The 14,055-nt window shown below is 45.8% G+C and overlaps 1 protein-coding gene across 2 annotated transcripts in view; it reads right to left on the minus strand.

Annotated features, from left to right (window-relative positions):
* Window positions 1-14,055, minus strand: part of RCSD1 (RCSD domain containing 1) — a 39,963-nt gene that overhangs the window by 24,464 nt on the left and 1,444 nt on the right. Inside the window, exon 1 of one of the 2 annotated variants that reach the window (XM_075169700.1) lies at window positions 13,404-13,574. The exons of the other annotated variant lie outside the window; for it this stretch is intronic. Within the exon in view, the coding sequence (XP_075025801.1) occupies window positions 13,404-13,409 (6 nt within the window). The 5' untranslated portion in view covers window positions 13,410-13,574. Of the gene's footprint in view, window positions 1-13,403; window positions 13,575-14,055 lie in introns of those variants that run through there. 2 annotated transcript variants of the gene reach the window in all.

Below are 14,055 nucleotides of genomic sequence, written 5' to 3' on the forward strand. Positions count from 1 at the left end.
CAGGGAAGGAGGTGGCAGACCATTTAAAATGTATTTTGTGTGTATGTATAGTGTTTTGGGGGTCCTTGACTGAGGTGATTGCAGAAACCTCCAGCAACACATGGGTGTCACCGTTTCCTTTTCTGTGAGAAGTGCTTTTTGTGAGATGCCTGATCCTGTTTGCTTGTGTTCACCGTGCTCAGAGTATTCTCCCGGGGAGAGGAGTGGAGAGGAGAGATGAGGATGTGGGGCAGGGGGAATGCCTAATTTCTAATGCCAGCTTGGTGTGGGCAGCAGTCCACCCATGAACACATCCGCAGGGCAATCCCAGGCTTTGTGCAGATGCAGCATCCCGGGCACTGGTTGAATTTTAATGTTGAGCAGGCAGATGCCTAGTGAAGCGAAGGAACCAGAGGAGTCAGGCAATGGTCGCAAGGGTTTTTTTCAGGATGAAGATGTGGATTGCAATGTTTCAGTTTTGCACTAGTCCTGTAGTTGATCTAGGACATAATAACTTCCCCTCAGCTACTCAAAATCCAGGACAGAGTTTTAGTCCGGGGCTTCACAAGCTCCACCTTGACACTTGGTCCTCCGTGGCACACTGGTTCTCCACAACACATGTGTCTGAGGATAGCTACACTGCAATGCAGAGCAGCCCAAGGAAACCTGTAGTAAGGGATCTGAGCCCCACAGTCACAGTGTTGCACGACTTCTCATGGTGGCATCAAACTGGATGCATTCGTCTGGTGCTGTGCTCACACCAAAGGGATCATTAGCCCAGTCACAGCTTTGCATGAACATGCACCCAGAGCAGGTATCTGCATTTCACTTCTGTATCCATGAGAATTAGCCATCTGGATTTTGTGTGGTACAAGGTACTTTGGGCACATATTAACTGAGATGACCTGTTGCCACAAAACTCTTCCTAAGCAAGTCCTAAGGAAGTCCAGCACCCAAGAAGACTGATTCCCTCCCAGTGAACTATCTTTTTAATGGGGTTTCAGTCTGGTTTCTAAAGATTTTTAAAATTCTGATAATATCCAGCATGATTATAAGGGTGTCTTAAAGACGCTTTGCTAGTGAGACAGCAGATTTCACATCTCAGTCACATGCATCCCCCATTTATTCAGCTTACCCTTCCTGCCTGCAGCCGCAGGGCTGTACCCTAACAATTGTCCATGCACAGTAACCTGCGTAGGCTCAGCAAGCAGAGTCAGATGACGGTTTCCTTAGACCACTAAGTCAACAATATAAGAGGAAGGAGAAGCTCAAAGATGTTCAAAGTAGTAACAACAGAACAACTGAAATGAGATTTAGTGCCAGAAGGCAGACTATTCAAGAGGAAAGGTCCAAAAGATACCTGAAGGGCAAGGTCACTCCTATTGCAATGAGAAGACAGGAGACTGGGATGAGAGGTAGGAAGGTGAGATAAAAGGCTGTTAAGTACCAGTGAGACCTGAGGCTATGCGGGAAGAAGCTGTGCCCTGTACAGTGAGAAGAGATTGTGATCATCAAGATCACTAGGTTTTTAAGATACATGACAACATTTGCTTGCAGACAGTGAAGAGGAAAGGGTAGGAGGGCTAGGTGGAGAGGCAAAAATATACATTGCCAACCAGGCCCGTTCCCTACAGACAGGGCGGCTGGCCTGGCTGAGAGAGCAGGGAAAACAGATAAGCCTCATTAAGGAGTCCAATCAATTCACGGAGAAACGGCCTCAGCCTTTCCTGTAAAAGGGCCGTGCGTATGTAATTGCCTCATTACAAGCCTGACACAGCTGCTTGCAGACAGGCCAAGCAGCCAACATGGAAATAATTTCAGGCAGCAGGAAAAGGCTTGTGGATAAAGTTGATATCTGGCTGAATGCGGTCATAATCAGCCACACAAGTGGAAAAATAATGAAAGGCAGGGAGGCTGTGCCCACACAAGCAGTATGGCAGCCTTTCTCTAGAGCAGCTCCTTGCAAGAGGGGTTTTCCTGTCACCTGAAACAGCACCAACTTCAAAAACTCATCTGTGCTGGGTTTTAAGCCCAGACATACCACACGGGGCTCTCCCTTCTGAGACTTTGAGGTGCACTAGTGTCTCCATTCAGGATTTTGCTGTGATGAGGGCAAGACATGCCTTTTTAAAGGAGGCTGAGATATTTAAGATGCTAAAGCTTCAAGAAAAAAAAAAGAAATACAGCGAGATCCAAAATCTGATAGTTTACTATGTGGCTACTGTAGGTGGTGATGTATTTCAAACCATCTAACCACTACCCAGCAGTACCCTGTACACTGCAAACTGGAGCTGAGCCATCAGTAACCTTAAGCACTGAGATATAAAGACATGACTAGTTTCATAGAATCATAGAATCATTAAGGTTGGAAAAGACCTCTAAGATCACCGAGTCCAACCATCAACTCAACACCACCATGCCCACTAACAAAGATCTCTGCATTACTAAGTTTGACTACACTAGAAGACTAGATTAATGTGTCCCCTCCCTTTATGAAGTCCTGGGAACTTAGTGTCCTGCTACTTCCTTTGAGTTAATATGTCTGTTTTAAAAATATTGGCTGTATTTATCTGGAACAAACAGTTTCAAAAAATTACTTTTCATTTTTTTGCTCGTTATAATGAGCATTTGGCCTTAAAAGAACAATGTTGATGTTGCAGAGCTCTTCCCTCGCTCTAAGTGAACACCAGTGACACATCTGCAGTCTTTTTCCATCAAGTTTACAACAACTGTAAGTGTTTTTGGGGAAATACTTTGTGCCTCTAAAACATGAGTGCTGCCAGTGAGCCAGAATCCTGCAGCAGATACTCTGAACGTTCCTATTACTCAAGATTATGAAAAATTGGATTGGGATGCTGAAAACTCTGAAATGCCCCTTCAAATATAGCCCTCGGCTCCTCTCTCAAAGAAGGTCACAATGAAGGAGGCTAGTGGGCATTAACTTGGCAGCAGGGTTTCAGTGTCATCTGAGAGCCAATGCACCACTTTCCTTAATAATTGAAGATCACCACTCTCTTTCAAGCAGCACCACTTTTCATGTCTCCAGAATTAAATTATATGAACACCTACACAGCTTTCAACTTAGTTCAGGAAGACCTCTGGCTTTTCTGGTGTGTCAGGCAGAATATATAGTCCTGTCATTAACTCCTCCTCTTGATCTGATGGGAGACCTCTAGCAACAAATGCTGTCTGAAGACTTGGTTGTTACAACCAGACATGAGCTACTGCAGATATCTAAACTACAGATAATATACGTGAAAGGCATGTGGGGGAAAGAAAGGGGTTATTTCTCAGAAGTTATCCATTGAATATGTAAGTTGATGAGGTCGTGTTGTTTTAGGAATCCACAAACACTCCAGATGTAGAATAGCTCCTTCGGAGCCAAGGGCTGATCTCTACCCCTGGTAGAGTGATGCTGATGTCTTAATCTACAGCTGACAACAGCTGTTACCAAGACGGCGGTCTGGCTGGACTGGGGCGTATTGCCTCCCATGTGTCTTTAGCAGCTTGTGCAAGCAGTATCTGGGATTTGTTCTTGAGATACTCACACTACTAGCAAATGCTTCCATGGTGGAGGGGTGAGATGGTAGTTCTGAAGAAGAGCAGTGATGGCCACCATAAGATGTAGTGGCTTTCCTAGTGCGGGTTGCACCAGCTGCTTGTACAGAGCTCCGTTCCTGGCCGGGGTTTTCCCCAGGATCCCTCTCAGCTTCCCAATGTTTCCCCCTCAGATGTCTGTTTCTCTTAATGGTCTGGGAACTGTACACAGCCTGTCAACTTTCCCCAAACTAATTGATGCCTCTGTGTGTACTTCCAGGCCTTGTTCTGGGGAGGTCTTTCTGCTCTAGAAGGATGAGGGGTGAGCTAATAGAGGAACAACTGGCAAAACCTCCAAGGTTGCCTGCAGGGAGAGGGGAAATAATGCAGGCTGTGGGGCAAGTGCATCCCATCTCATGTGAACCCAGTCTCCTCGACTAAGGCACAGGGAAGAGAGATGGCCAGGAAGGCTGGGCATGCATGCATACTATTTGAGAGTGGGGAATAAAATGCATGAACCATGGTTATCTGATACAGACCTCTGAGATGAACAGCTTTCCATTGGTTAAAATATGCCTTGCAGAAAATCATTATTTTAAACCACCTGAAATCATAGCACTGCTTTAAGCAACTTGCATAGCCCATAGCTGTAGACATGATGCGAGGCTGCACCCTGCTCTCACTTACAGACACGGAGACACTTGGGCAGCTGCTCTGAAGGAAACGAGCTGAGCGAATGGAACAGCCCCTGTAGTAGGAAAGGTCTCAGCCCGATGAATCACTTTTCATCTGCTATTCAGTTTAGCTTCTCCCCTGCTTGCCTCACGTGGGGTGAGGAAAAAAGCCCTGCTTTTAGCAGAGGTCTGAAATAAGATGGACTTCAACTGGAGGCTCAGATGGAAGATGCTGAGGTGGGACGAGGAAGGGACCGCTGTTGGACTGACAAAATGGTTAAAGAGGATGAACTTTAAGCAGGTGCATGTGCAGACTGCATTAATTATCTAATCTGAATTAGATTTAGTCAAATTAGAAACTGAAGTCACTGAACTGTCAAAGAAGGGACACAGAGAATGTAAGAAGCAGGGACAATTCAAAATACTTCAGTTAAATGCTTTAAGTAGGCTGTGATACCTCCCCATTCAAACTCAACACTAGAGACAATCTAGTTGTAGCAGCGCAGGGATTGAACTCCTCTTCATTTATCATGCTGGGAGCAGAAAAACAGAAGGGTAAATGAGCCTACACAGAGCTCCCAACTGCTGCAGCTTCCAGGACTCATCAGTTAGGACTGTGCTATCTTTGTAACACATTGCTATTAAATTAGGTCTACACTGGACACAGGCAGGTCAGAGAAGGAGGTTCATATTTATCTGAGCCAGGAATTTAGTCGAAAAAGATACGCAGATATGGAGTGGAGGAAAGTGATAGTAAGCACACAGCTAGCAGCCAGCTTGAGGTGTGAATACTAAGCTATATCCACAGAGAGGTCTTTTTAGCTGGACCGTGGAGGGCTCAGCAGCACCAGCAGCACCGAGGATCTGGGTCTGCGAGGCTGCTTTCTCAGCAACTGCCCTCCCTTTGGCTCCATCCGGATTCTCCAGTTTGCGAGACCCTTGAAAACCAGGCCCTACACTGGGCAGACGAATCCAGGCAGCTGTAATTTGCAGTTATGTTTGAAAATGCTTGTCTGAATTTTTAGCCCAGTCTGGATCAGCTCTCATGATGCATTAGGAATTTAGTGATTTCCATAGACTATATATCCTAAGAAAAACGCACACAAGTGATTCTCGAGCTGCAGCTTAGCCTTTGACACAGATTTTTTCTGTGATCTGAGAAAGATAATTATCTCTGTTTCAGAGTTAACCTGTTTATAAAATTCTCCAAACAACTCTGTAAAGGAGAAACCTGATGTTTGCAAGAGCTTTGAAGTACCCTACCTACTTCGGTGCTCTATTTCTTTTTCCTGATGGCTGATTGAAACTCTTACATGTTCTTTCTGTGGCAAGAAGGCGGACTAAGTTCCTTCAACCTCAGGCACAGTTTCTCCAGGTTAAAGCCGGGCCACCGGAACCAGGTGTACAGGAAGCGCGGGCTCAGTGCCTGCACGCCACTTGCTCAGCGAGTAAATCGGCACTAGGAAGCTCTGGCCAGAATGTCAACTGCATTCATGCATCTTAAAATGAAAGGTGTTGAGAAGAAAAATTATATTCAACTTACAAGAGAATGATCCAGCAATTTCTGAGTTGCAGAGCAGAGTCAGAAGAAATAAAGTATGACATTTTCATTACTTGATAGCTTTTCTTTCCCACGGGCTACAAAAAGAAAAGGCTTCCAGCTTTGGCCTTTGAGAACCTACGGACTAAATGCCCTCTACAGAGGCTCAAAGAGCTGCTATAGATGATGCAGGCTTCAGTTTGCTGGATCAGAGTGTGAAGCTGCTTTGGGGATGGACCCTGTAAGATGGGACCTTGAGCATCAACACTCCTGAGCAAAGCCCTGCAGGGCCTGGCATGGAGAGCGTCGCTGGTGGGTCACCCACATCAGACACTTGAGGTCAGAACTGGAGTAGCGTGAGATGCCAGTGCCAAGGGCAGGGGACTGGATAGGAAGGCAGAGGCAAGGAAGGTGAGTCGCGTGCTCGGTGCATTCAAAGAGCAGGAGGAGAAGGGCGAGAACAAATTCCTTGGTGGCTGTGGGCAAAGGCTTCTCGAGCTGTGCAGAGCAGCACTTGATATTACATGAGATTAGAAGTCCTGATATGAATGGAAAAGGCAGCTTTGCATTGAGCTGGGGGATGAAAGAGAAAGTGCGAAGACTGTTTCCTTTCTCCATGGGTGACCTGTCTGACTTGTTACCTTTATGTCTCCTGTCACCTCATGCTCCATCCATCCCTTTTCTTCCACTCTCTTCTCTTTACAGACACCTGCTGTCTAGAGGACCAGTGTGCATGCCTGTACTTGTTTGCATGGATAGCCCCTCTGCCTCTAACTGGGAATGAATACCTTGAAACTGGGAATGAAAACACTGGGTTTTCATGGAGGGACAGTGTTGACCCTGGCACTTCGTAAAGACTAAGTAGGAAACTAAATTATACTGCGCACGTTTCACAAGTTAAACACATGCTAGCTGCAGTGCTTCAAGGGGTGAAAATCCTAGGAAACCTGGCACACAAGCTCAAGTGTGTGTATATGAAAAGGGAGGAATAAAGTGGACCTGTTTCATCTGAACTTACGTCAGGGGAACATGGCACTCAGCAGAAACGTATTTCAAGACGATTGACTTGAAGAACCCATGACTGCTGTCACAGTATGCAGTTTTAAAGGATAAAGAAACCCATTCTCAATACAGGAAGAAAGAATACAAAGAAAATTGGTTTTGTGTTTTACACAGGCAATAAAAGAACAGTTCCCAGACTTTTGCAGATATGATGCCAGTTTATTTTGACTTCAGTTTCCCAGAAGCAGAAGTTTGCAGGGCTTGAACAATGTGGTGTAGCAGGAAGGAATCATAAACGCTTTTGGGGCCTGACACTGAATAGCCACTAGCTTCTGCTAGCGGCTCCATGTATGGAAGGACTGCAGAAACAGTATGGTCCTGCCCCTCTGGTGGCCCCATCAATACTATTGCTTGAATGCAATAGAAGATTGCTCCTGCCATTATCTTTCTAATGCTCTGTCCAGTCTATTTTTGAATCTCTCACAGGAAAGAGGTTTCCACTACATTTGGTTTCCACTACACTATTCTAAACCCTGCCAGACCTCGCTGCTAGAAGTCCTTCCTGCTATTTGGTGAGATATACATCTTCCCTTTAATTGAATCCCATTATTCCTAGGTGCACTGCTTTTACAATGCACTAACTAATTCTTTTCATCTGTGTTAAAAGTTTTAGATTACTGTCCTCTGTCTCACTGCAAAGCCACACTGACTTGTTTAACTCCATTCTTCTGAGTCAGCTTTCCCTCACGTTTGCATTTTTGTGTCTTTCTCTGAACAACAAGTTGTTGGTCTGCATCCTTTAGATAGCAAGGCTTTCCAAACTGCATGTGTTAATCCTCTGTGCTTGAAAAGCTGTGATCTGTGTGAGCAATATATTTCTTGCCTTAAGAAGCAGCATGTAGCTTCGTTCAGATAGAGCATGAGGGAAAGGTATTATATTTTGTGAAGTACTTCAAGATGTTCAGAAAAGCACCACTGCGTGCCATAGCTACCAACCTGTACAAAGGCACAACTTGAGCTGCGGTCCGATCACACTGAGAGCATGCACTTGAGAAGCCTGAGATGAACAGCGGCTTTGTTGAAGCAGTGGTAAATCAATATCCTTTGCAGATTGGTCACTACTCATCCACACTGACCAAAACACTGTGTGCATCTCATTACAAAGGGTAAACAGGTTTATTTGCATAAGGACACTTGTATACAAAAACAAGTTTACTGCCTTGCTGCCTGTTGTGTGGGTTTGGAGCTCTTTTAAAATTTGATGCTGAAGAACAAAAGAAAAAGGGCATGCGTCTATATCAGCTGCCAATCTGGCAGGTGAGGTCTGGGTCTTTGTTTTTAGCAAGTGATGTGCTCATATCTGACAAGAATTTGGTCTGATGTCTTTTTTTCTTTCTAAGAGGTGAAAAATTCATTTGGCACTAATGGGCCTCATCCTTTTCAGTAGATTACTGGGCCCCATATACTGGCAATAAGATATCATAAAGATATGCCTCAAAGTTGCTGTTAATGTAAAAGTGTTTCTGGCATAGGACTCATAGCTGGATATGCTGTGGCTTGGATGAAGTGAGACTTAAATCGTGCTTACGCGAGACTCCGTAAGAATAAAGTGCCCCGTGCCTTTGACAATAACTAGGTGTGAAGCAACTGTGCGGTGAGTGTGTAATAATAACTTCTCCTTACACAACAGATCTTCTGTCTCTAGACCAAATTCATCCTTATGCATGCCCTGTTGCAAACTGCTAAAGACATATAATTGTCTGTAAGTCACGAAGACAAGCTGTGTCTCTGCAGTACTACAGCACCTACAGGTAGCAAGAAGGCTTCACCAGTAAAACAGACAAGTCCTCCGAACAGGTTCTCTTGCTGCTGGGTACAGCTGCCGTCTCAGATCCCAAACTCAGGCTGTAGAGTTGGTGTTTTAGGAAAAGGGGCATCCACCTCTCTACAACTGTTAACCAACCACCCCTAGTTTGTATGGGCTTGGTCATTTCCATGACGAAAACCAGCAGAATTTCCTAGCAGCACCTATTGATAAAGCAATGCTGATGTTTTCCCCTGTTCTTCAGATAAGCAGATCCTGGGAACGTGTGAGAGAAGGTATGCATAATATGCTGCTCAACAGTAACACGTCCTGCCAATTAGACTGTGGAATACAGGAAAGAAAGCTTTTCCAAAACACTATCACCATGACTTGGGATACTCAGACGCCCAAAGGTTAAAATGGGGAGTGAGGGAGAGGAGGGGCTCAGAACAATCATCCCTTCTCCAGCGACACAGGAAAAGCTTTATTTCTGCAAACCATTTACTCTGGGGTCTCTGCTAGGTACAAATAAGGGTCACAGCACAGCCCATGGGGTTTGGGTTTGTTCCTTTCTGTCCTTCAAGAGGGAGGCCTCATCCAGTCACTGGGATGTAGAAGTCTGGCAAAACTGATCCTTTCCAGGATCCTCTGCTGCAGACATGCTATTTACTGTCAGGAGGTCCTAAATCTGCCCAGACCTAAAGAGTAAAATGGGGTCATATGGTGCCTCTCCTGGTGTATTTAAATACATTTCCCTTTATCTACACAGACACTCTGCGTGAATGTGTCATTTTAATGAATTTGGGAGGAAACATTGAAAACAAGTGTATTTGAGGTTAAAAAGTTCTGTTAAACAAAAAGGAAAAAGAAGAGTGGAAAAGGAATGTTTTAACTTTTGGAATGAAAGCCAAGCAGCAGAGCTTCCTGAGAAAGGGAAATTGTTTCCTGGCAGAGCTAACCATGGCGTAATGCCTGTACTTAATCTTGGCTCCACAGCTGCAAGAGTGGGCAGAAATCTCGCTCAGCCCGGCTCACCTCTGCGTGGCTTACTGTCCTGCTTCTCTGAGGACCATAAAAGTTACCAATTTCAGCCCTCAGCTGCACTGTACCAAGTACCCTTTCCTCCATCCCCTCCACTTCAGTCCTCTTGGGTGACAGGTCACATATTCTTGGTGCAGTTTTCCTAGGGACAGAGTAAGTGCCCATGCTGAAAGCAAGCTGCCCTGTAGTTTGGGCAAGGGCATCATTCCCCATGGCTCTGGGAAGGATGCAGCAGTTGGGATACTAGACCTGGAAATGTGCTCCGTCGTGATGTCTGGCTGACCACAGCACAAAGGAAGCAATAGCTTCTGACCTTGCCTGTTGAGGGAGGGGACGTGTTTGAACCCTGTGTTTGAAGAAGGTTTCTGTAGGCTCCCAGTGAGACGGGGAACAGAGGACTCGGAAGAATTTTCTCCATGCTGCTCTGCTGCTCAGTGGAGGAGTGGGGCAAGACCCAGGCCCTCTTTGTGGTATCCTCACCTGACACAGGAGGGAGCTTTACTGAAAAAAGCAGTGGCCCCATCACTCCCCAAAAGTCCCAGACGAGGACATTGTGATGTAGGGAGATCACAGGGCCTGGGGCTGGAGTCATGTCCAGTAGGTTGCCCCAAAAGGGAAGCGATGAAGTGAGCAGAGAACTGCTCTCAGCCCTGGAAAAGCTTTCCCTCTGCTGAGCCAGTGTAGCAACAGGCAAAATGAAGATCTAGCAGGAGCTAGTTGCAGAAAAGAGACATGGGAATGGAGATGTCACAGAAAGAACGGAAATCTGTTGGTAGGCACAAAGAAGAGGGGAGCCTTCCCAAAATAAACCTGGTTGCTGCACCTTCGCAGCTTAGGGAACCCATCGCACCATAGGGAGCCACCAACGTGAAACTCAGTCTTGGATTACTTCCCCTTGCTGGGCGAGCAAAGTTCAAATGTCTCCATGCTCCCAAGCTCCTACAGAGAGGCTGGGAAGAGGAATGCCATGATTGCTGTTGAATATGGGCTGCAGAAAGCCACAAGCACTTTCAGTGGATGCCTTAACTCACAACATCTGCAGCAAGGTTTGGTACAGCTGTGGGAATTAGACAGCTTGGACCAAATCTGGAGATGTAAACTAACAAACCAACACAATAATTTCTGATCCTTTTTGTACCGTGAGTGCAAAGAAGGTTTAGTGGCTGCTTTTTTACAAGTGGCTTAGCTTTCAGCAGTGACAGCTTTACACATTTTTAATATGAACTCCTCATTTTATCAGTCTGTGATATAAGCTTCATGATTTCAAGTTCTTTTCATCAGTCATGACACTGGAAAGAAAACTGATTCTCAAATCTATCTTGCATCAAGAAGCTGGGTCTTCACAAAAAAACTCTGAAGATCAGCAGACTCATAAAATTACATGAACTGCAAGAACAGGGTTTTGCTGCCTTTTTCTCCTTCTTCGGGATCTTAAATGGTTACAGTTACTGCTTTCAACATGGCACATTCCTGACAGCAGAATGGCTAAGACTGTAGGTACTAGCTCCTAAGGAGCAGCAAAAGCATACTAAACACTCTAAGAAAGCCATCCCAACTATCTTGCTTCTGTGGGTTTTTCAAAAATAGTGTCTTCCTGCCAGAGATGTGATGGAAATCAGCTGGCGAGGTCAGCTCTCTGCCCTTTTCTCTCTAATGCTGATAATCCTCATGTGTCCCACTAGAGCAAAGAGCTTGCCAGTTATGCCAGCAGGAAAGCACACAGCAGCTCTGCCCGCCACTGATGAAGCAAACGGGGAAATGACAGAACATCTCGTTCCTGTTACACGGGACCATTAAATCTGTTTTTTAAAGCAAAAGGCTGTAGCGAGTCTCTGGGTCCTGCTCACGCTGCCTGTGAAAAGCTCTCAGGAAGAAACAGAGGAGAGAATTGGCAGGTGGGAATTCAAGTCTTTGCTCTTGGCTTTATTTTGGTATAATATCTTCTTACCTTTGGGACATTAACCACTTTTTTTGAGGGTTGGGGTAGGAAGGCAAGACCAAGTGCACTACTTAAAAAATGTCTTGGGAGTTGAGATGTTTTAAAAATAAGAATAGATGCAGCAATCTACAGATGATCAGAAAACAAAGTAACAAAGGAACAGAATCAAGAGCCAGAACGTCTTAGGTCAAATACTTCAGAGAAGCTTCCTGACCATCAGACCTGCTTTATGTGTCACACGTCTCCCAGAAGGACATGTCAGGTCCGTCCCTTTCTACTCTGCAACACCACTGCAGCAGACAACAGAAAATACTCGAGGGATGCAGTCCGCTGTGTGTGGAGAGGAGAAGGGGTGGGGGAGAGTGTCCTCAACATGCCAAAATATCTGCTTCAGCCCTCAGTCTTTGCTCCATATGGGGCTTCCTTTGCACAGCAGTTAAATTAAGAGCTCAACTCCCCTTCCCCTCTGAGACATCACAGGATACTATATAGCAAAAAAGAATAAAACAAGCATTAACAGTTACTGATCCAGGCTCTGTCAAACCTAAAAACCTTTATAAAGCTCTCTGTCATGCCACGTGTAGTCTGTGCTGAGTTGGTTTGATCACTGCTTTGTCCTTCTCCACACCAAGATCTGTTTAGATAGTCTGTTGAGGACATTTCTTGTAATGAAGATGCCTGATCTTTACTGTCACCTGTAGGGCAGGCCAGCACAGATAACAAGGACTGTGATGTTAGGACCTGGGCGTTATCAGAACTGCCCAGCTGAGCTATGCACTGGAAATCTCCAAAGAAAAATTGTAGTGGTGCCTCAAGCACACTGTTCCCTGGCTTTGTTGTGTATGCCCTGCTGTTGGGGCTGCACCAACACAGAAAAAGCTTCTCTGGGAAGATAATGTAAAGTGTTTAGTAAGATCTGTGTTTAGCTGAGAGAAATACCAAAAGTCCTCTTTCGTCATTTGAGGTTTTGCCAATGTTGTAATCGCCTTTCTATCTCCTGTGCCCCTCCTAAAAATAATTATTTTTTTCCTCTGCCACTTAAAAAACTGTTTGAAAAGCTAGCGAATCCGTTCCGACATGAGGGAAGCAAGCACCATCGCTCCCATTTCATATGAACGGGAAAAGATGCAAGGGGAGGTGAGCTGCCTTGCCCAAGAGGGTGCTACACAAGAGAAGGCTTGGACTTAAACACCAGGGAAGCCTGACTCCTGCTTCTACACCCCTGTCCACCAGCCATGTGCCCACCCAGAGACAAGAGCGCCGACTCTCCTGAAGCACAGGACACACAGCATGGAGAAAGGTGCAGGAAACCTCCCGGGGAGGTGCTAGCCATTTACCTCACTGAAGCAGTGGTTCTTGGGTCCTCTCTCCTGAACCCAAACGCTCTATCGATATCGAAAATGAGACAGCACAATCCACGTGGAAGGGGGGGACACACCGCTTAGGGTCCAAATCACAGCTGCTGCCACATGGGTTGCGTAGGAATCAACCCCCAGGAGCCCGCTAATCCTGTACGGTTTGTCCACTTCTCCTTGTGTCCCCATTTTTACTGAATTTTTAAAACCTCCTTTCAAAATTATACCTTTTAAAATGTAACTCTCTTTCCCACCTCAGAGAATAAAAAAATAAATGGCAGTCCTTCCTTGTTCCCCCTTCACAGATGTAATTTCTCCCCATACCATCCCCCTACTTTCCAAATCTGGACTAAAACCCGCAAAATATTCTGAGGTGCATGGCAGGGGCTGGGGTGGGGGGGAAAGGACATTTATCTGAACCTCAGTGAAGAGATACTTTCAGCTGCCTTTAGTGAGAAATTGCTTTGCAAGGTGGAGCTAATGCAGATTGAGGAGCCAGTCACAAGCTAGTGGAAATAAAAGTTTTCTTTACCTCCATGTCCTGCAAGAGAGAGGTGTCCTCGGGGCAATCTTTCTTCCCCACCCCTTTCCCTCTTATCTGTGGGAAAACTTCAGCCCAGCCAGAACAAAATCGTGCCGCTGTGGAGGGTATGTAATATCCAAGCTCCTGCTCAGCTTGAAAACTGACAGAGCCTAGCGAGTGGCCCTGCACTACGAACAAGGAAGAAGGGCGGGTGGGTGAGAGGAAGGGAGGGAGGGGAGAGGAGGGGGAGGCAAGGCAATCAGGGTTTAAATTTAGACACAAATCTAAACAGATACTGTCCTTCCCGGAGTGCTGGGCTCATGAGACAACAAGCAGCAAACTCTGCTGCTGTGCCCAAACCTGGGCACACCATATGTGCATTTGGTCCCTTCCTTTCTTTCTCCCCTTTGTATTTTCTATTACCTTATCTTTATTTTTTTCCTCCCCTGCCCCACTTTGCCTCTGTTTCTCTCTGTTACTTGCAGTTGCTCCCCTGGTGTCTCTGCTTGGATCTCTCCCCTGTCCACGCTTCCCTCTCCAAGTCTGCAGCGTCTCTTCCTTGCTGTTTATTTGTGAGGAGAATCTTTTTTCCCCTAACTGCAGCTCCCCTTCTCTCTTCCTTCACACTTTGCTGTAATTTCAATCAGCAGTGGCCTGTCTT

Source organism: Calonectris borealis, chromosome 1 (assembly GCF_964195595.1).
Source record: "Calonectris borealis chromosome 1, bCalBor7.hap1.2, whole genome shotgun sequence".
NCBI lineage: Eukaryota > Metazoa > Chordata > Aves > Procellariiformes > Procellariidae > Calonectris > Calonectris borealis.